Source organism: Sturnira hondurensis, unplaced genomic scaffold (genome assembly GCF_014824575.4).
Source record: "Sturnira hondurensis isolate 20B ecotype Veracruz unplaced genomic scaffold, ASM1482457v3 Scaffold0019835, whole genome shotgun sequence".
NCBI classification, from domain to species: Eukaryota; Metazoa; Chordata; class Mammalia; order Chiroptera; family Phyllostomidae; genus Sturnira; species Sturnira hondurensis.
Genome location: NW_028092466.1, coordinates 965,742 through 989,731, shown reverse-complemented (window position 1 = coordinate 989,731; position 23,990 = coordinate 965,742). Strand labels below are relative to the sequence as shown.

Here is a 23,990-nt window from a genome sequence, read left to right as displayed (position 1 = left end):
TTAGATTCCTGGTCATGATTTTGTCAATGAATATAATTTTTCTGTCAATGAGTATAGTACTTTTATTTCTCTTGTTTAGTTGTCCAGTTGACTTCAAACTGTTTTAAAAGACTCTGTAATGTTGCCATCCATTTTTAAATGATACAATTTAATTATAGCCAACATTCATTAATTTAAAGAATGTTTGTTGAGTCCATGCTCTGATGGAATGTACACTGTAGTAGGGACTATAGATGAAAAACACAAAATTAAAATAAATAAGTCATATTTTATATTAGAAGATGATGAGGATTATGCAAAACACAGCAAGGTAAGATAAAGGGATGCTAAGAATGGGATGACTTGCATTTTAAGTGTTAACTCCTGAGAAGGTGGCACTTGAGCAAGGACTTGAGGCATTGGGTTTGCTTTATATATTTTTTTCTGTCTCTCTTTCTTTTCTCTCTCTTTCTGTTTCTCTTTTTTCTTTCTTCCTTTCTTTCCCTGTCTCTCCTGTCTCTCCCTCACTTTATTTTACTAATTTACAAAGTTTTTATAGTAACTCAAGATAACTATAATTTTAGTCTTTGTTAGTGAAAATGAACATTTTCCCACATTTTCTATTTTTAGATTTAATTATGGCAAAATGTGAAAGTTTTATAAAAATGCTAAAGTTTTTTATGTAAGACAATTCCTATCCTTACAATTAAGGGTGTGGGAAATTGAGCAAAGAAGTTCATGTTAAAGCACAAGGAAAATATTCTGAGCTTTGATAAGAAACCAAAATTTCTACTAAAACAAAATTGAAAAAAATAAGGTTGCTTTTTCTTTAATTGTATTTCTATTTTAAGTAAAGGAACAAGTGGTACTTAATAATAAGATGTATGAGAATAACAAATATTTGTTATTTCATAGGGTGACTGTTGGATCTGTATGGAACTCATGTCTACCTCGTTTGATAAGTTTTACAAATATGTATATAGTGTATTAGATGATGTTATTCCAGAAGAAATTTTAGGCAAAATCACTTTAGCAGTAAGTACCTGGTTTTCAAATTGTTTATTTTATGTATAGTACTTATATAACAATGGTGCTGGAGACTTGAATGTGCATATACCCAAATGTCCTTCACAGGATATTATTAATTTTCTTGGAAAATCATTTGTAATAGAAAAAGAGACAAAAATCACTTCTTTGAGGTAATTAACATAAGTCATAACAATTTTCAAAATATATTCTACATAAAACTACAGTATTCTTTTCAATAAAATCACAGCGAGCCATAATAGATTGTGATGTCAGTAAGATTAGAAAAAGCAGTTTTCTGCTTTTTTCCCCTGCTGGCTTAATCATTTTAAAATATGTTGTATTATTAAAGTTGTCCCTAAATTAATTAGAATCACCGCAGTTTCCTATAAGGCTCTTAATTAAAACTCTTAGACAAAGTATTATTTCTTGTGGTTTAAGATTTGGGTTATGTAGTCTAAAGTATGTAAATTTTTGACTAGCAATTTTGGTAACCAGTATTACTACTAATTTAGTCAATTCATTTTTACCAGAGTACCAAGAAAAAAAGAGGTACTTTTTTGCTTATGTTTATAGTCTTGAAAGTGAGGTCATGATTATTTCTTTTCTTGCTCTGAATCTTGTAGTTAGCGAAGGTTGTTCATAATTATTTTTTTCTGAAAAAAATTTCTGATAGAGTATAATTAATAAGATTCTTAGAAATCCCTGTGAATCTGAATTAATTACATGACCTGGTTAGTGATTATGTAAACTAAATTTTAGAGGAAGTTGTAAGGTACTCTGGTTGCATATATTTTCTTATCTCTTCCTTCCCTGTTTCCTCAGCCTCCAGTACAGGTTGTCTATTCATTGCCGTTTTATCCTGTTGAAGCACTAGTGGTTAATGTTAAAAAGATGCAGTTTCTGAATTGTATTTAGTTATAAGAGAAGTATGTGTGTAATTGAAATTTTAAAAATCAGATTAAACTTCAGGCATTATAATCCTAAGATTCATAGGTCTCATGTAATGTTTTAAGCTATTTAGCTAAATTAATGCTGAAATTTGAATGTTTTATGAGGTACATTTTAAGAGATATACCCTTTCATATATTTTATAAAACAAAGCTGAGCTTTACTAGAAACTTGTTCATTATTCAGACTAGTATAGGAAATGTTATATTGATCAATTTAGCCATCTCTCTCCAGTATACCAAACTCAATATTATCTTGGAATTTGTTAGTATTCATAGGAACAATAGTAGTATAATGATAATAGCTAGTAGTTATTGAATATTCATTTGTATCAGGCCAAGATCTTACAACATTTTATCTTCATAGCAGCTCTTCATGGTATATAGTGCAACTGTTTACAGATGACAGACCTGAAGTATGGAGAGGTTAAGTAATTAACTTGCTTTGAAGTTTATACAGTTGTAACTGGTAAATGGTATAAGCCCAGGCAGCCTAATCCCAGAATGCTGTTCACCACTATACAACAGGGTGCTCATGAAGTTGGAAAACATAATAAAATTATTTGATCATATACTGAAATATGTGTAGTATAGATACTATAAATACTATATTATTTATACTATAAATAATTCTATATTTCCTATGTTTCTAGACTTGGTGATCACCTTATATTAAGCACAACATTTAAAATTACTTTGTGTTAAATCTCTTCTTGTTAATTAATAACTCAACAAACACACAAGCCTACCTGTTTGAAACTTTACAGATTTGTGTGTTCTGTTCCTGATACCCATAAGCTTGATGGCAACAGAGACTTGACTTTTCTATAGCAAAAAGCTGGCCTGTTGTAAATAGTTGGCCTGTTCTAGTTTGAGGTTGTGGACATTTTTAAGTCAAGTCTCTGTTCCCTCCTTTCCTGAAGAGATTTCTGATTTTGTGATTATGAGCAATGATCAGACAGTAGGATAACTTTGGGATAAGCTGCCATAGTGGCTGAGTGGAGATACTGTGGCTATGCAGAAATTACTCTGAAGGCTTAGCACCCAGTGAGGGTAAATAAGGGTGAGAAATTGAGAATCTGGAAAACGTTGTTAAATTAGGGTTGATAATGAACCCAGCCTATTGGACTTTCTTGCACTACATATTTCTATTCTTGAAAAGTTTAAAAGTATAGGAAACATTATACAACTTGTCAATGACTTACTAAAAAATTGTAAGTTACCTTTTTTTTTTTTTTTACACTTTCAAGGAATGGTATATAAAGGCAACTTAATTTTCAGGTTTAAAATCATTATTCAGCATCTTCAGTTAACAAAAAATGCATGAAATATTGAAACATTAAGGTTATGGAATGCAGTGGGCTGTGTGGGCTGTTACAATAAACTGTTGTGCTATTTGATTAAAAGGAGACTTTTCATCTCATCTATGCTTTTTCTTCCCAGACTGTGAAAGCACTAAACCACTTAAAAGAAAACTTGAAAATTATTCACAGAGGTGGGTATAGGATTGTTTTTTATAGAACAATTTTGTCTTAATAGGAATAATAAGAAAAAATATTGAAAATTAAATGTCACTTTTTTAGTAAAACATACTGTATGTATCCTAAAACTTCATTGTCAATTTAGGTTTTTTTTTTCTTTTGGGAATCTATAAATTCCACTCTACCTTATTAATATGTTAGGCTTAGTAGTTGAAAGAAGTTTTGCTGTAAGTTCTTAATACTCATAGTTGAAAAATAATTATTCATTCACCTAGTACATAGTGTTTCTGTGTATACGAGTAAGGCGTGGAGATGGTTCTATGAGCATGCAGAAGAATCAGAGGGTGGTACCCTTGTATTACAAAGGCATACTACTGTCCCTGTCAAGTGTTTCTTCTCTACTTTAGAGGATAGTTTTGCAAATTGAGAGATTCTTTCACTAGTATTGTACGTTGGAATTCTTCTAAAGCATTTGTATGTGTGAGAATAGTGATCTTGTCCTTATTAGACACAGATTCAAAATTTTTAAACATTTGATGTAGATCTGTTGGAAGGCAGTGGAAATCCTGCATTTAATTAAGCAAATAGACTAAATAGTTGCTCTATGTGTTACTGACAGACTCAGAGTAGTTGTTCAGAGTTAGTGGTTTTGATGAGGGACATAAGTTCACTCTTTCCAGCAAATTTGTAATGGACAAATGTAAGACAAAATGTGACACTGTATGATTCAGCCTGACAATAAATATGATAGAAAGTCAAAGGTCATATTCAGAAATGTGAACCTTGAATTCAAAGAAACATAATTTCTAGTGGTTAAAGAAATTAGTAACTTGGACATTTAAGTAATTTGGGGTTGAACCTGGACCAGAAATTAGTTAACCTTGAATATCAGAATAATTCATTTATTTTTGCTGGGCTTGTTAACAATAATATTAGGTAGGCTTCTTAGTTTCTCTTTTGGCCTAAAATCATGTAGTGTTAGGTCCCTAAACAAAATTATTTGTTCCTCCTTGTTCTTGTTTTGGGGTTGTTCTTTCTTTTTTTTTTTCATCCCTGTGTGCTGCAATTGTGAAAGTGTCACTTTTACCTTAGGGCTGCTTAGATACCTTAGCGTACTTAAGAGTATCATAGTAAAGCACTAAGACCATGCCTGAGGAGGAGTAGAATGAAAGGGAGAGGCTTCAGAAATAACTGTGATTTTTGTATTACTAAATCAAATGATTAGTTTATAGTAGTATTTTTATCAAATCAAATTGGTTAGCTTTTTTGCTTCAGTTAGAGTGCATTTGATCACAGGTAACAGAAAATTCTGACAACTGCCTTGAACTTCAAGGAAATTCATTATCTGTGATAATACAGTCCAGAGTTAAAGTAGCTCTTGGCGAAATGTGATTGGGCTCAAACTCCCTTCTTTAGGCTGTGTCCTTAATAGTGTGTCAACTCCATCCTCAGGGTAGTAAGAAGGAAAGCTGGTCTCTAGTGTCACATCTAGACATGACAACTTCTTGAAGAAGCTCTCTTCCTGCGCAGCTGTCAGGGACAGGGAAATCTTCTTTACATGTCTCTGTTTTCTTTTGTCATGGATCAGAATTTCCTTACGCCCTAACCTAAAACTAGTTCCTGCCCAGGAGCCTGAGATTACCCTGGTAAGCTTAGACCAGTCAGGACCCAGTGTTTGAAGGTGCAGATAGAGCTACACAGTATACTTATTTTTGCCTTTACTTTTTGTTCATAGAGCCATGGTAGTGACAACACAATGGATAGAAATTAAGATAGATATAGGGAATTGGTGAGTAAAGGAGAAGAACTGACTAGGTAGCTGATTAGCAGACACTGGCATTGAGTTGATTGTCAGTGAGAAAAAGGTGATAACTTAGGGGCCATTTTGGCAAGACTGTGTAAAACTAGATTTGGAAGGGATTTGCCTTTCTCAAACTTGCAGGGAAGCACAAGTACTCTGGGTGTGGTAAAAATGAATCTGCTTTCTTAAGATGACTTAAGAAAGGGTAGGTTGGGAGAAACTTGGGGAAGCCATCTAAGATCAGAAGTCTCTCAAGCACAAATATTTATTAAGTGGATGCATTTATTGAGTATACATAAGGTTTGGGCACTGTATTAGGTGTTTTAATTTTATTTTTTTCATTTTGTGGGTGGGGAAATTGTGTTTGCTACTGAAAGTTCACAGGCCATATTAAGAATTTCACATTGTGAATTTTAGATCCAGATTTTGAACCTTTGCTTCTCTGATCCCAAAGCCTGTGGTCTTCTGGATATACTGGATTGGATACTTTACTAAGTTAGTTAAATCTCTACTTTATAACTAAATTGTGGGTTTATAATTCATATACTTTGTATTCAATTATATAGTCTTTGACACATTGTAAAGTAGCTTAGTGTACTCATACAGTTTAAATTCATTCTTTGTATTTTGACTGTTAAGTAATGAATTTGAAACAAGTAAATGAATATGTCTCTTGATGGAAGCAGGCATTATAGAATGCCTAAGTTTATTGTGTAGCATTTTTTGATAGAGTTTTTATGTATCTGTCTTTAGAGAAATTTTGTATTTCTCATCCTTTTATATATCTGAATTTTAAGGACTTGATCACTTATTGTCTAAGGTTTTTCAATATTTTTACTTAAAGTACTTTAGAATGTAGCTCATTTGATTGATTGCTTCTACACTGAATGTCACCTTTGTGTTTCAGATATCAAACCTTCCAATATCCTTCTGGACAGAAGTGGAAATATTAAACTCTGTGACTTTGGCATCAGTGGACAGCTTGTGGACTCCATTGCCAAGACAAGAGATGCTGGGTGCAGGCCATACATGGCAGTAAGTGCAAAGGCCAAGCCTTCTTGCTTGACAGTGGTTGTGCAGAGAACCTGTGGCCTTTGGTGCTGTACTGCTAAGGGCTCTACCATGGGTCACGCAGTTTCACCATATGAGACTCATCTCTTTCCTAAGGACCAAATGCAGGTTCTAGCTTCTCCATGAAACTTTGCAAAACTATCCCAGTGAACTCCTATTTTATTGTCTTACTCTGTTCCTCTTATTTGGTACTTAACCTTTGTGGTTTTCTCTGATTACTGTTTTTTCACCATGTTCAGCTGTACTAATCAATCAGATGGTTAGTTCTCAGAAGGCTTCTTTGTGTTTCTAACACTCTGTGTGCTATCTTGGCTGTAGTAGAGAACATTGTATTAGACATGTTGAGAATGTGTCCTATTCCCAGTTACAGGAGAACAGAAGGAGTCGGATTCATGGTGGGACTCGGTATATCTTGCAGAGTCTGAGGCTATGTTTTGACTATTGTTGGTCCCTTCTTCTTTAGAGGTGGACGAAGCAAACTCATAAATGCAAGGGTAGACATCTTATATTTGCCAACCTGGAGCCTCTTTCCATTTAGGGAGACAAGGCTACCCTGTCCTACACGTACCATACTCATCTTAACCCAGTGCATTTGCACAGACTGTTCCTGTAGCCTGGACTTTTGTCTATATCTGACTGGAAATTGTGTCTGTATTTTAAACATTTTCCTTACATGGTGGTGTCTTCCTTAATGTGGCTGTGGTTCTCTGTGGAGCAGCAGACTGCTCCCCAAAGTAGTGGTACAAACAGGTTTTGTGTCATTTATTGAAGCACCTCTATCAGGAGTGTCTGTTTCAGTCTTTGAAGACTCTTTTTAAACTAAAAGTTAGTTTAGAGCTGAATAAAACTTTTGTCTCCTTTTATCTGTTAGTTTCTTTCTTGATTTATATATTTTTCCAACCCAGTATTATAAGCAACAGAAAAGTAAGAAAAATCATAAACTACATATTATAGCTTTTATGTCTTGTTCGTGGATGGGCAGACAGTGCTACCCACAAATTTATGCTTATTTTATGAACTTAAATACATTTTATTTTCAACATTATTTAAAAGTAAATTTTATACCAACCATGCTTTCACTTTTCACTTATATATTAACCTATAAATAGTGTAAGGCACATTATTACATGTATCCTTTGTGCATACATATTCTGTTGCCTATACTCTGGTCTTGTTTTTGAAAAACATTGTTTTTGAAATTTTTTCATTATTAACATTTTAGAATTACTGTTTTCAGTGCCCTGTTTTTATTAATACCTTTCCATGTCACTTTTTCCACAAGCAGAAATGTCAGGTGTGTGTGTGTGTGTGTGTGTGTGTGTGTTAATACACACAGAAAAGATCTTCATTTGTAGTTTTGACTTTGTGAGTGGTGACTGGGCAGGAAGGTTCTTGGGAAGATTTGGATGATCATGTATTAAATCATGATAACTATGGAGAAATGGAACAACCAGTTCAAAAGCAAGAGATTAAAAACAAATTAAACATGGACTATTTGAGAATTCATGTAATTTATACACTTAGCCATGATGCCTGAGAATTAAGTATAAACTGTTAATCTATGCAAGTACTTTTAGGGCTTGTCTCAGTACTAAGGTTATCTAAGGGTTTTGCTGTGTAACACTGGCTAAGAGTGATATTTGATTTATGTAAATTTTAAAAATGCAATCGTAGCCCTGATACAGCTGGATGCATGTAGGTCACTTTTAAGAAAGAAGTAGACTTTCGGTTTTTGTGTAGTGGTAAGGTTCACAGGCCCAGTAGGTGAACGGCTTTTCTTTTCCTGCTGACCTGTTGCAGCCTTGGAGTAAGCAGTCTCCCAACAAACTGCCACTAACCTTTTTACCGAGTAAAATGCTTCTATCCATTCAGTCTTCTGAGGCCTGTATAAATGGACAAGAGTACAGTCAACATTCATTTTACAAGCTGCTAACAGTGACTTGACTTTCCTTTAATATATCTTGACAGAAGATATCAGCAATAATGTGTCTTGTCTTTTTAAGGTTTATTATTTGTCTATATAGGAATTGTGATTTCTTGGATTATGTTTAACATAGAAAGTATATAAAGTGTAGAGTTTAAATTTAAGTTTTTTCCATGAGCCAGTTGTAAATATTTTTCCACATTCCTGCTTCCTCATCGGGGGGGGGGGGGGTATGTGCATGTGTGTATTTATATACATACATGTATTTGTATACATATATATGTACTTATACATTTAGGTATATATGTGTATAAACAAGGTCTGTTTGGAAAAAGTCCAGCCATTGTTAATATAACAAGAATTGTTTGTGTGACATCAATGTAACCTGGCAGCCAAGGAGAGTGGACTAGAATGCACATGCATGAATAGTGATGGCTCCAATGTAGTAGTCAGTGGGGGCAGTATACACCATTGAGTGAGCATGGGTACTGTGTGGCCAACATATTTAAAATGACTGAGTGATTAGAGCAACAAACCTGCATGAAAGTTTGCATTAAGCTTGAACATTTCTCTGTGGAAGCTATTCGGATAATTCAGAAGGCCCTAGCTATGGGATACTGGTGATTGGCAGCTTCACTGTGACAACACACTCATTCATCCATTATGTCTCGTGCAGTTTTTTGATGAAACTTCAAATCACCCAGGTGACTCAGCCCCACCTACAACCCATACTTGGTACCCTGAGACTTGGCTTTTCGTGAAACTAAAATCACCTTTGAAAGGGAAGAAATTTCAGACTTCAGTGAGATTCAGGAAAATACAACAGGCAGCTGATGGCGATTGGAGGAACTATGTGAGGTCCCAAGGTGCCTACTTTGAAGGGGATTGAGGCGTCATTGTCCTATGTACAGTGTTTCTTACATCTTCTTCGATAAATGCTCTTCTTCATAGACATCTGAATACTTTCTGGAGAGACCTTGTATTTTTGGCAACAGAGAATATACTGCACTGAGTAACTTTTTCCACTCTTTCTCTGTTGGTACTTTTGTATCTAAAATGAGTCCTTTGTAGACTCATATAGTAGGATTATGGTTCCTTATTCATTCCCTTAATGTTTACTTTTTGATTAGAGACTTTAATCCATTTATATTTAAAATAATTACCGATAAGGTATGACTTCTGTCCTTTGTTTTCTGTATATCTTATACCTGTTTTTGTACTTATTCTCTGCTGCCTTTTTTAATTTGATTTTTTTATTGCATGTCTTAATTTTTTCTTATTCCTCTTCTGTATATGTTTTAGATATTTTCTTAATGGTTTACCATATTCATTACATTTAGTGTCCTAAATGTATAAGTTTTCTTTGAATTAATACCTACTTAGCTTTAAAAACATACAAGAACTCTGCCAGTATACTGTTCCACCTCCTATGTTATTGTCACTAATCTCTGTAAATGTCGTTTGCTTAATCATGTAGATTCATAATTAATTATTTTATCCATTTGTCTTTTAAATTATATAAGAAGCAAAAAGAGGGGTTACAAACCAAAAATAAAATCATAAAGGCTTATATATTTACCTATATAGTTACCTTTACTAGAAATCTATTTCCTTTTATGATTCAGAGTTTCTGTCTAGTGTCCTTTCATACTGTCTTTTGTTTATCTGTGAATGTCTTAACAGGCTTTCAGTTTTGAAGGACAGTTTTGCTGGATAGGAAATTCTTGGATGACAGTTTTTTTCTTTCAATGCTTTAAATATGTCATTTCATTCCCTTCTGGCATCCATGGTTTCTGATGAGAAGTTAGCTGGTATTCTTGAAGATCCCTAATATGTGAGAAATCACTGCTTTGCTGCTGTTTCGAGATTCTCTTAGTCTTCAACAGTTCAGTTATAATGCGTTGATGGCAATCTCTTTGTTTATTCCACAATAAACAATATGTTAAGCTTCTTGGACATATAGATTTGTGCCTTTTATCAAATTTGCACAGATTTTGGCCACTATTTCTTCAAGTGTTTATTCTGCCCTCTTATTTCTTCTCCTTCTTGGACTATTATAAGTATGTTGGTACACTTAATGGTGTCCCACAAGTCTCTGAGTCTCTTCATTTTTCTTCATACTTTTTTCCCTGTGCTCCTCAGACTGGATAATTTCAGTTCACCAGTTTTAAAGTTTGCTGATTCTTCTATCTGCCCAAACATGCTATTCAAGCTCTCTAGTGGATTTTTAATTTCAGTTATACATTTTAGGAACAGTCTTTCTGTTTGATTCTTTTTAAAAATTTCTCTTTGTTAATACTCTGTTTGTTGAGACCATGTTTACCTGGTGTCCTTTAACTCTTTGTCATGGTTTTTTAACTCTTTTTTATGATATTTAAGACAGTTGATGTAATCTTTGTCCAGTAAGTTCATGCGAGTGTCCTTGGGTACAGTTTCTGTTCATTTCTCCAGTAAGCAGGGTCATACTTCCCAGTTTATTTGCATACTTTGTAATTTATTGTTTAAAAATGGGACATTTTGAATATTGTAATGTGAGGACACTGGAACTCATATTTTTCCCCCTCCTCATGGTTTGTTTTATTCCTTGCAGGATAAAGCTGTTTATTTAGTGATTTTTCTAAAGTTTTAAATAAGTCTGTATTTTAAATCATGTATGATCTCTGATATATCTTTCTTATGTTCAGCTGTGTTTTGACAAATTTTTTGAGGGGTGAGGTGGTGGGCAAAAACAGAATCCAAAAAGGAAAAAAAGTTCCACGAAGAAAACAAAGGGGAAAAAACCCAAACAACTGCTCCAGTTTTTGCATATTGGCTTTGTGTTGGGACACTTCTTCAGTGCTTTGCCAGGTCATTTATAGATCTTCCTCAATTTTTAGTTTCTACTTGCCCTAAACCTATAGATCAGCAAGAAGTTAAAGTTTCCAGTCTTCTAGTTTTTTTGTGTCCTGCCCAAGGTATATACATGGCTTTCTACATTCCTCAGTATATACAGGTGATTTTTGAATGGCTTAATTTCCCAAAGAAACTCTACCCTTAAATTTTTCTCCTATGCTTTTGATGCTCTAATCTATACCTCAGTCCGAATCTTGCACCAGGTATCTACGGGTTATTCATTTGCCTTAAGTTGTTTTCAAGAATGTCCATTCCTTCTGCCTTGAGCGAGGTCCAATGTCAGCAAAACAGAGGCAAGCACCTTGCATCTTTCTTTCATATAGCCTCCCAGACAGGTTAGAACAGACAAACACAATTCGTGATGAATAAGATCTGCTCTGTGTCCTCCTCCCTCTGGACCAGGGACCGGGAGCCTACACTCTGAGTGACGGTTGCCATCTTCAAGGCCACCACTGAGCTGGGTCAAGGTCAAGTAGAAGTGCTGCACAGGTTTCCTACTATTTTTAAGTTGCCCCTTTCTTGATCTAGTGTTTGCTTGGTTGTTGTAAAGCTTGGCTTTTCCCTCCAGAGTTCTGATGAAGCTGATTCTGCAATTTTTGCTTTACTTTTCAATGTTTCTCTGGAAGGATGTTCCCTACGAGCTACCTACTCTGCCATTTTTGCTGATGTAGCTCTGTTTATCATTTTTCTGGAGCCAAATAAGTTTGGGGATCACCACATGCTATTTTATAGATACATAGTGTATATTAGCATACAAATGAAAAGTAATGAGAAACTTCTCAATAAAGAAACATCTTTTGTGAATCTAGTCTATCCTAAACATTTGCCAGTGGAGCCCACTTTGTCTTGTTGCATGCCTGCTAGGAGAGTGTCTAGTGTATGGAAAACAGTTTATCAGACAGTGTTATAAATGATGTAGCTGTCAATGTTAGGCTTTTCAGCTGGAAAAATAAATTTTTTCTAGTGTGGTCGGCAGGATTTTACCATAATTGTTTTTATAGCTTTGTTAATTATTTAAATTCTAGTTCTGGACTGGCTTAAAAATTTAGGGCTTAAAACCATGAGATACCACCTCATATTCACTAGGGTGGCTAGAATCAACAAGTCAGATAATCAGCAGTGTTTAAATTCTCATACACTGCTGGTAGGAATGTGACATGATTCAGACACTTTAAAGAGACTGGTAGTTCCTCAAACATGTCTACATAGAGGTACAGTAAGAATTGGTAATAGGACTCCCAGGTATATACCCAAGAGAAATGAAAACATATGTCCACACAAAAACTTGTGCACGAATGTTTATGGCACATAACTATAAACATAACAGAATGTTTAATAGCCAGAAGGTAGAAAAGACTCAAATGTCCATTAGTGGATGAATGGGGGTAAAAACAAGGTGATATATGTGTAGAATATTAATCTTGAAATGGATAAGTCTGATTCATGGTACAATAAGGGTAGAGTAGAAGACCACATACCATATGACAAGAGACAAGACAAGAGACAAGAGACCACATACCATATGATGCCATTTATTTGAAAGTCCAAAGTAAGGGTCCCTGTAGCAACAGAAAGTAGGTTAGTGCTTATTTATACCTGGTGGTGGGGCAGTTGCAGTAGAATAGGGTGGTGATGTCCAAAGGGTGTGCGATGGAGAATGTTCTGAAATAGATTCTGGTCATGGTTGCATGTATGGTATGTGGACTACATTTCAGGAGAGCTGTTGAAAAAAACTGAAGGGTACTGTCCACTGTGGTACTAGTACTGAGACTGCTGAAGATGTGAAGACAGTCCCCGAGAATTGTGACTTCACAAAAATTGAGTTTAGTAAACAACTGTTGCCAACGTTGCTGTCATCTTTGGAAGTGTAGATTTGACTTAAGTGACCAGTACTTCTTATTTCTTCAGCAGTTTGAATTGCCCATTTTTGAATGTTAGAAAATAACTGCCCCATGTAATCCTGGGTATGAATTCATGATGGTTTTATTCTAAAAAGAGCTTTTTACTTTAATTCTGAATTTTCTCAAGATTTTTAGTATTTCTTGCCTAGTAAAGCATATTGGAATAATCAAGTAAAGATTCTGGGTTGGATATTCTTCTCCCTTGAATACCCATGTACATGCACATTCCCAAATGAGACTCATGTGCCACTTTTTCTGTTTGTATCGATAACTTTGAGATACGTAATTTATGTAAACCCCCGTGGCAGGATATTTTTGCTTCCTGGGGACTTTAAAATCCCATTGCATTATTCATAGTTTTTAAAATGTTAAATAACTATGTTTGAAGAATTCTATTGGTAATAGCTTTATAAATATGTTTTTATTGTAAGATTTTGTGTCTGTTAAATACATAAAAATAATACACAGAATAGTAAAATGGAGAATCAATAACCCACAACTCACTTATAAAGGGAGGAAAATTTTTTGTGAGTGTATGTTGTTACATTTTTATGTAAATATAATCATATTGCACATATGTTTGTCATCTGCTTGTAGGCATTTATTCCAAGTTGATGCATTTTCACATATAATGAATTTGGACATTAAAATGAACTAACTTTCTATTTTTGCTTGCTTAAGTTTTTCTAGTGCTTTGTTATACTAAAAATGGCTGTAAACATTTTATATTATTTTTTAACATTATTTTTTTTAAGATTATATTTATTTATTTTTACAGGGGAAAGGAAGGAGAGAGAGAAATATCAATGTATGGTTGCCTCTGGTGTGTCCCCTGCCGGGAACTGGCCTGCAACCCAGGCATGTGCCCTGACTGGGAATCGAACCACGATTGTGTGGTTCGCAGGCCCGCGCTCAATCCACTGAGCTACACCAGCCAGGGCAACATTTTAAAACTGTATCTTCATACAACTCATAACTTTTCTTGGATATAAAAGATTCATACATCTCATGACCTTTGGGAACATTAAAGGCTGTGTTTTTTAAATAGGTGTCAATCTGTATCGTTATAGTTTTATCTTTGTCAAGTTGAGAGGCCAGAATGGAAATTCTATTAATCACATGGGTTTTGTTATATATTTTTAAATTATGTTAAAGTTGGACACTTTTGCATTTTATGCATTAACTTTTGCCCATTTTTATTAGAATGCTAATCTTTTATATTGATTAAAATATAAGGAGAATTACATAATTTTCTCAGAAGTTGTCATGTGTCTTAAATTATACATAGTTTTTACTATGTATAGTACAGAAAAAGGAAATTTTGGGTCAATTACAGAAAAAGAAAATTTTAACATGGTGGAGCTTATCAGTTGTTAACTTTGAGATTTATAACTGTTGTAATATCTTGAAAGACTTTTGTCATGCCAAGACTGGAAATAGTTGCAGAATTTTATTTTAGTGCCTATGTTTAGGCTTTTAAAAATTTTTTTATTCATTTATCTTTAGAAGGGAAGGGAAGGAGAGAGGGAGAGAAACATCAATGTATGGTTGCTTCTCGTGCGTCCCCTGCTGGGAACTGGCCTGCAACCCAGGCATGTGCCCTGACCGGGAATCAAACTATGATCTTTTGGTTCACAGGCCCGTGCTCAGTCCACAGAGCTACACCAGCCAGGGCAGGCTTTTGTTTTTTACATTTCAGTTTTTAACCGTACTGTAACCAACATTAGTGCATTATCAAAGGAAAGAGTATAACTTTTCTCCCCACAAATGTTTCATCAGCTGAAATTTTAATTTTCTTCATTCAAAATCGACTGTTTAGAATTAGTACCCATACTAAATGCTTGAATTTTACACTGTTTCTTGACTTTGTTGTATTATTATTATTATATATTTTTCACATTAATATTATTATCATTATTTAAAAAACTCAACAGGAATTTTATTGGCATTTTATTAGACATAAATTAATTTGATTATTGCTGTTTTTTAATATTGACTTTTCCCAATGGAAGAATGTATTAAATATATAACTTCTTTTCATTCACTCAGTTGTCTTAATGTTTCTTGATAATTTTTCCTTCTTATAGGTTGTACACATTTCTTAATAGTTTTTTCAAATTTATTGTCAACTGTAAATACTAGTCTATACCTGCTGTCTCTGCCTTTTCTCCTTTTATTCTTTTAAAACCCATTCCAATGAGTTATTTTGCCCTCATTGCTCGATTTAAGCTGCTTTTGTTAGAGTGAACATTATGTCTCATGTTGGTCAGTTCTGAGTCATAAATTTCCTTAGGCTACCTGTCATGTTTGAAGTGTACTCCATGCTTGAAGCACATTTGTCACTTGGTTTCCATGGCATTACATTTTTTTTTGGCTGTCTTACTGGTTCTCCAGGTCCTCATTTTGATGATCCTTTTATTGGTATATCCCAGGTCTGAGTATTCAGTCTCTTTTCTTAACTACCCAAATTCCTTAAATGAGTTCATCTAGTCTTAAGGACTAATACTGTCTATCTCTTTTGTTCATTGAGTTCCAGTACCTCTTATGTAGTAGATGCTTAGGAGAATAACTGCTGATGATTTCTTTCCTGCACACACCTCATCTGTAAACTTCAAAACCCTGCATGTAATTTCCTACTTTCTGTCCCCTCTTAGATTCTATAGAAGTTGCAAATATAATATGTCCAGCACAGAACTCTTGATCACCTCTCACCTCTCTGCTCCCTACAAAATCTGTGAGCTGACTCTGCCTCCCCAGTTTTTCTATGTTTCAGCGAATACCAATTCCCTCTTCCCATTTGCTGAGGACACAAACTTTGCAGTTTTATTTCTTTCTACTTTCTGCTTTACCTTTCTGCAAAGGTGTACCTAGAACCCACCCTCTTTTTAAAACCACCATTGGTCATTGATCCAGACACTGGCATTTCTCACCTGCCTTCTTTTCTGTGATCTCCGGAATGGTCTCCCTGCTTGCACCCTTGCTCCACCACACTCTGTTCTCAACACAGCAGCCAGAGTCGTGTTTTCAAAGCCTTGTCACATCATGCCATCCTCTTCGTGTAGCTCAGTGGGCCTGAGAAGTTCTCTGTGGTCTGGCCTCAGCTGTCTGAGACTACCCCCTTGTTTGAGCACCTCCAGCCACCACACCAGCCCCCTACTGTTCCATAAGATATGGAGGCTCTTCCTGCCTCAGGGTCTTTCCTTTCTCCCTTTCTCCCTTTCTCCCTTTCTCCCTTGAACTCTCCCCTGAACTCTCCCCTGGGAGTATTTTTGCTATGCCAGTCTTTCACTTTCCTTAGGTCTCTGAGCAGATGTCATCTTCAGATAATCCTTGCTGGACCACCCCATCTAAAACAGACAGCATCCTCATCACTCTTACCTCTTGAACCCTATTTTGCTTCATAACCCTTATCACCACCTGACTGTTTACATTTGAGACCATCCTTTATTGAGTTCACTGCTGAATTCTTGGGTGCTAAAACATTTTTTTGTTGCTGTTTTGGATGGGATGTATTTTTCTGACAGGTAAACGCTGATATACAAGAAAGCTATTTATTTTATTTTTTTAAATATATTTCATTGATTATGCCATTACAGTTGTCCCATTCCCTCCCTTCATTCCCCTCCACCCTGCACACCCCTCTGCCACCATTCTCCCTCTTTCGTTCATGTCCATGTGTCACAAGTTCTTTAGATTCTGTATTTCCCATAGTATTCCTGCCCTCCCCTCTGTCTATTTTCTACTTACCGTCTATGCTACTTATTCTCTGTACCTTCTCCCCCCTTCTCCTCCTCCCACTCCCCTGTTGCTAACCCTCCATGTGATCTCCATTTCTCCATTTCCATTTCTTTCCGCTCCTGATCTAGTTGTCCTCTTAGTTTGCTTTTGTTTTAGGTGTGGTTGTTAGTAACTGTGAGTTTGCTGTCCTTTCACTGTTCACATTTTTTATCTTCTTTTTCTTAGATAAGTCCTTTTAACATTTCATATAATAAGGGCTTGGTGATGATGAACTCCTCGAATTTGACCTTATCTGAGAAGCACTTTATCTGTCCTTCCATTCTAAATGAAAGCTTTGCTGGATAGAGCAATCTTGGCTGTAGGTCTTTGGATATCATGACTTGAAATACTTCTTTCCAGCCCCTTCTTGCCTATAAAGTCTCTTTTGAGAAATCCGCTGACAGTCTGATGGGCACTCTTTTGTAGGTGACTGTCCCCTTATCTCTTGCTGCCTCTAGAATTCTCTCCTTCATTTTGGTCTTGGCTAATGTAATTATGATGTGCCTTGGTGTGTTCCTTCTTGGGTCCAACTTTTTTGGGACTCTCTGAGCTTCCTGGATTTCCTGGAAGTCTATTTCCTTTGCCAGACTGGGGAAGTTCTCCTTTATTATTTGTTCAAATAAGTTTTCCACTAGTGGCTGTTCCTCTTCCCCTTCTGGTACCCCTAAGGCTCCGCCCCTCAAACATAAGAGGTGCAAACAGAGCAAACATTATGATTCAAGAACAGTTCAAAGCCCCAGAGCCTACAATTCTAAGCGACCAAGATAGCCAACCTATCAGATGCACAGTTCAAAACACTGGTGATCAGGATGCTCACAGAATTGGTTGATTTTAGCCACAAATTAGAGGAACATATGAAGGCTGAACTGATTGAAATGAAGGGAGATGCACAGGAATCCAATAGTGATGGAAAGGAAACTGGGACTCAAATCAGGGAGTGGACCAGAAGGAAGAAAGAAACAACCAAACAGAAAAGAAGGAAGAAACAAGAATTCAAAAAAATGAAGAAAGGTTAGGAACCTCCAGGGCATCTTTAAACGTTCCAACAGAAAGCTATTTATATTGATGTGTTTATTTTATAACCAGACAAATTACTGATTTACTTTTTAAAGTAGGTTTCAGATGGTACTTAAGGTACCAATCTGCAAATAATTTTCACCTTGGCTCGCCTTCCTCATATTGATTGATCTATCTCATATATATTCTTTTATATTATACATTTCCTTTTCTCATATTCACTTTGGTTAGTTTGCCTAGAACTTCTATAGTGATATTGAATGAGAGTGTTGACAATAGGTTTCTTCTGTTATTTCTGACTTGAAAACAAATACCTTTTTCTGATTTACTGAGTCAGTGTGTACATTTGTGTGCAAAAATATGTGTGTATGAGAGGGAGGGTGAGAATGAATCAGGAATGGCTACTCAATTTTATGAAATGCCTTTTGGGCAGCATTCAGTACTTGGTGAAGTGTTTCTTTCTGTGTAGCTGTTGTATAAAGAGTGCTAGTGACATATTTCCTGTGGTTGAACCAGTCTGGCATTCCAAAAACAAGCTCCATATGGCTTGTGGTTTGTTTATATGTTTCATATATTTTTACATTTGGTATGTTAATATTTAAGATTTCTGCATAAAAATGCTTAAGCAAGATTGGTTTATAGTTTACATTGTAAAAGTTTTAAGTAATTGAGTTGGGAAAATTTTTATTTATTCATACAGTAAAAAATTGATTGTTTAGTAAGCAAAAACATATCTTTGACCTCTTTGAGTTCAAAAAAATTTCCCCAGACTTCAGCATGTTTGTGGTAACTTATTTTTTTCTGTCCTTTGAGGTTGAACTCCATTTTGGCCAGTAATCTTTGGTGAAAGGTAATTCTTTGAAAATGATGTAGTTTTACTGTTTCCTTAGCATCCGTGTGTGTGTATGTCCTTGCACACATGTGCACATGTATACATGTACATATTTTTGTTTTCTTAGTTGTTTTATGTATGAGATGTAAGAGCTGTTTACTGGACTTTTTTATACCCAAAAGTATGATAATTTTAAACTTCATTCACAGTTTCTTAACATGCCTCCGCTCAAAGGGTAGAGACCTAGTACAACCTTGAGTGTGGACTGAACTTTAGTGACTGACTTCTAATGAAGAGCGTGTGACTGAAGTGACTGTGTGTCTTCCCTGATAGTAGGTCATAAACAAGCATTGTGTGGCTTCTTGCTTGCTCCCCCCACCCCTTCTATTGTTGTCATTGGGGGAGGCCAGCTGGCATGTTGAGGAGACGCTCAGGCAGCTTTGTGGTGAGGAAACCTGTGCATAAAATTGGTGACAAATTCTTCAGCCATGGTAAAGCCTTCCATCCTAGCTGACATCTTGATTGCAGCCTCATGAAAGACCCTGAATCAGAACCCTCCACTGAAAATGCTCTCTGAGTCCTGACTCACAGAAACTGTGAGATAAAAAACCTTTTTATTTTTAAGCTATTAAGTTTTGGGGTAATTTTTTACATAACATTGCTAAGTAATATGAAGTATTTTGTTGATTCTTTTTAATCTTTTGGCTTATTATTTCCTTTAAAAGCATTTTAACATGTGTTACTGTCTTTTGGGATATATTGAGATTCATTTTAGCCCTGGCTGGTGTAGCTCAGTGGATTGAGCGCAGGCTGCAAACCAAAGGGTCGTTAGTTCGGTTCCCAGTCAGGGCACATGCCTGGGTTGCAGGCCAGTCCTGGTGGGGGGGTGGGGGGGCACGTGAGAGGCAACTACTCATTGATAGTTCTCTCCCTCTCTTTCTCCCTCCCTTCCCCTCTCTCTAAAAATAAACAAATAAAATCTTTTTAAAAATCTAATTGTTTTTTAAAAAGATTCTTTTTAGCAAGATAAATGGTCAATTAAAAAATTAAATACTGAGCCCTGGCTGGCGTAGCTCAGTGGATTGAGCACGGGCCTGCGAACCAGACGATCGCGGTTCGATTCCCAGTCAGGACACATGCCTGGGTTGCAGGCCGGTTCCTTGCAGGCTAACTACCAGCAGGGGACGCACAAAAGGCAACCATACATTGATGTTTCTCTCCCTCTCTCCTTCTCCTCTAAAGATAAATAAATAAACAAAATCTTAAAAAAATTTAAATACTGAGAAAGTGTTCTGTATTATTAATTACATTTATTCAATGCTGTTTTGCCTCTTAAAGTTGAGAAAAATTCATTCAAAATTTAACAGTGAAATAGTCAGTTTTGCCTTATTCATTGGGTTTGTCTTATGTTTTAATACAAAGTAACTTATATATTTATTGTAAATTATATGTTTTGGATAGAAAAGTATGTTATCTATCACTTTTTGCTATTTTTTTTAGTGTTTCATATCCTATTCTCTAAGTTGGTTATTTTCCTGTTATACTTTTAAAAAGCTTTTTTGTTTTTTATACCTATAGGATACAGGGTCTTTACTCGTTTCTTGATTTTGTGGATCTTAAATTTTTCTCAAAGAATAATTTTCAAATTGGTAAAAAGTATTACACATAAACATGAGGAATGAACATTTGTCAAAAATATATATACTTAGCTCATTCATGAGAAAACTGGACAGACAAGATATTGAAACTGGCTCTAAGAACCTTAGGGTGATTCAGTATTTATGGTCACAGAAGAAAGAATACAGCACTGCTAATTATCTCCAGGTCAGTAAAGCAGTAACTTTTGGGGCTATTGGGCAAAAATCATTTGTATCCCTACTGGAGAAGAATATACGAGTTAATCATGTAACTTAAGTGTCTGAGTACTTATGAATAATAAACATTAAATAATTCTGTAGACTTGTTATTGCTACCAATGAACCAGGTTTCCTTAAGAAGGTCATATCTGGAGGTGAATCATGCATGCATGGGTCTACGTGCTTCAGTATGACATTGAAAAGAAGTGGAATCCTTTTTTTCTGACTTATTTCCAGGAGTTATGTAAGTTTCCAAACACATAAGTGATTCCTGTTCGGAAAAAGTCCAGCCATTGTTAATATAACGAGAATGGTTTGTGGAACATCAATGTAACCTGGCAGCCAAGGAGAGTGGATTGGAATATGCATGTGTGAATAATGATGACTTCACTGTACTACTCAGTGGGGGTGGTAGAGGCTGTTGAGTGAGTGTGTGTACCGTGTGGCCATCACATGCAAAATGACTATGCAAGTAGAGCGATCAATCTGCACCAGATTTTGTGTTAAGCTTGAACATTCTTCCATGGGAACTATTCGGATGATTCTGAAGGCTTTCTGGGACAATGCAATGAGTGCAGAGCAAATAAAAGTGTGGCACAAATGCTTTAAAGATGGTTGGGGAATCTCTTGAAAGTGATCCACATTCTGGAAGGCCTGCAACAAGCAGAACACCTGAGAATGTTGAGCATGTGTGGGCTGCAATAAACAAACAAAGATTGGCGACTGGCAATGTGAGAACTAGAAGCTGATCTGAGGATTCTGAAGACTACTGTGTCCGAGATTTTGATGCAGGTTCTTGTCATGAAATGTGTCATGGCAAAATTTGTTCTGTGGCTCCTGCTACCAGAGCAGAAGGAACGTCATGCTGCAATTGCTAAAGGCTTGATTCAAACCATTCCCAATGAAACGGATTTCCTGAAGAAGGAATGTCATAACCAGAGATGAATTGTGGGTCTACGGCTAAAATCTGGAAAGGAAGGCCAGTTATCCCAATGGAAGTCATGTGGTTCTCCAGACCTGAATAAAGCATGGCAAAGTCACAGCAAGATCAAGACCATGTTAACTGTATTTTTCAGTTGGGAGTATGTGTTGTCCATCATGAGTATGCCCCTTCAGGCCTAACAGTTAATAAGGAGTACCACCTTCATGTTCTTCTATGGTTGAGAGATGCAATATGATAAAAACAGTGGCAGCTGTGGGCAGCTGGTGATTGGCAGCTTCATCATGACAACGTGCCCACTCATGCATCATGTCTTGTGCAGAGATTTTTGGTAAAATATCAAGTCACCCAGGTGACTTAGCTCCTCTACAGCCCTATTTGGGTGCCCAGCAACTTCTGGCTTTTCCCAAAACTAAAATCACCTTTGAAAAGGAAGAGATTTTAGATCCTTGATGAGATACAAAAAAATACAATGGGCATCTGATGGCAATTCCAACAATAGAAGAGAAACTGGGAGAACTGTGTGAGGTCCCAAGGTACCTACTTTGAAGGGGACTGAGGCATCATTGTCCTATGTACAATGTTTCTTCTATCTTCTTCAATAAATGTCTCTCTTTTTTATACTGCGTGGATGGATACTTTCTGGACATACCTGATATGCTAGAAATTCCAGGTCGTAGTGACATAAACAACTACAGTTTCAGAATGACATTACCGCCATAACCACCATTTTAAGCATACAATTTGAATTTTGATAAATGTAGTTGCTCATGTAATCACCTCTTCTATCTAGATATGAAACATGTCTATCACCCCAAAAAGATCATTGATTTTATTTTCTGCGACTGTCAGTTTGATTTGCTTTTCCTAGAGCTTCATATAAATGTACATAGTCTTGCATGTGTTAGTTCATTTTTTTTGTTGCTGAGAAGTTTTGCATTGTATTGGTAGACCATAGTTTATTAATCCATTCACTTGTGGATGTTTTGATGCATCTGTGTTTTTTAGTACTTGCTCTATTTTTCCATTAAGTCTTTTTGCTGTCAGCAGTGTTTTATAGTTTCAGTGTGGAACTATTGAATCTTTTAAATTTATTCCTAAGAAATTCATATGTTTTGATGCTACTATTGTAAATGAAAGTAAAAAATTTTTTTCTACTGCTTTGATACCATAGATAAATGCGGCTGACTTTCATATTTTGCATTGTGTCCTGTCGCCTTGCTGGTCCCACCATTCACTTTAGTAGGGCTCTTTCTCTGTAAACAACTGTAGAAATTCAAATGGCTGTGAGTGAATAAAGGCAGTGTTTTGCATTTCTTTGCCTTTCTGTGCTGTCTAGGACCTCCAGTAATGCTGATATATCAATTAGGAAGTGCTTTGTCCAAATATGTTTATTAGGAAGGACAGTGTTCAATATTTCACCACCAAGTATCATGTTAGTTTTAGGTTATTTTTGGATGCCCTTTGTGGAATGAAATTCCCTTTGCTTCTTAGTGTACTAAGAGTTGTTGTTATTATTACTGAGTTTTGTCAGAGGCCAATCCTACATCTAGTGAGATGATGATATAATTTTCTACATTATCCTGTAGATGTGAAACCTTATAATAATTTTAAAATATTGAGCCATTTTTGTATTCCTGAGATAAACTCCACTTTTATGATACATTACCTGTTCATGTGTTGCTGGATTAAATTTGTTCGTATTTTGTTAACAGTTTTATTTATATTTGTGAGGGATTATTGTGCTGTAATATCTTTGTTAGGTTTTCATAAATGATTACATTGGCCTCACGAAACAAGTTGGGAGGTGTACCCTACTTCTCTATTTTCTGGGGAAAAAAATCTGTGTAAGACTGGTGTTATTCTCCCTTGCATGTTTGAAGGAGTTCACCACACAAGGAGTGAACTTATCTGGGTCTGGACTTTTCTTTATGAGAAGATTTGATTAATAAATTCTTTGAAAAAGTAGTTTTAAGGCTTCTCAGACTTATTATGGAAGAATAGATCTATTTCATTTATTTCTGTAAGGTCAGTAACACCCTCTCTTTCATTCTGATTTTAATAACCTGAGTTGTCTTCCTTCTACTTGCTTTGGGTTTAATTTGCTGTTTTCCTAATTTCTTAAAAATGTACAGTTAGATTTACATTTAGTGCTTAGGTTTCCCTTGAGTACTACTTTTGCTGCATTCCACAAGATTTGATAAATTATTCTTTTTTATTTTGTTCAAAATATTTTTTACATTTTCTTAAGCTTTTGTGTTCCGTGTGTTATTTAGAAATATGTTGTTTAGTCTCTAGGTATTTGGAGATTACCTGGGGAATCTGATTATGTTAGTGATTTTTCATTTACTTTGTAGACTGAGAATATGCCTTGCGTTAGTTAAGTTTTTTAATATAAGGTTTTATGGCACAGAACATGGTCTGTATTTGTGAGAATGTGTATTTTGTTGCTGTTTCTCTCTTGGTCAGCTATCTGGGATTTTTACGTAATGTGCACCTTGTCAGGTAAATAAATGTATTTGTAATAAAAAACGAAGTAAATA

The 23,990-nt window shown here is 35.6% G+C and overlaps 1 protein-coding gene across 2 annotated transcripts in view; it reads left to right on the top strand.

Moving 5' to 3' along the window:
* The window catches only part of MAP2K4 (mitogen-activated protein kinase kinase 4), a 127,094-nt gene that overhangs the window by 93,703 nt on the left and 9,401 nt on the right, over positions 1 to 23,990 (top strand). For both annotated transcript variants that reach the window (XM_037028341.1, XM_037028340.1), the window contains 3 exons: positions 895 to 1,014; positions 3,399 to 3,450; positions 6,145 to 6,272. In XM_037028341.1, coding sequence (XP_036884236.1) covers positions 895 to 1,014; positions 3,399 to 3,450; positions 6,145 to 6,272 — 300 coding nt within the window. The remainder of the gene's footprint in view (positions 1 to 894; positions 1,015 to 3,398; positions 3,451 to 6,144; positions 6,273 to 23,990) is intronic.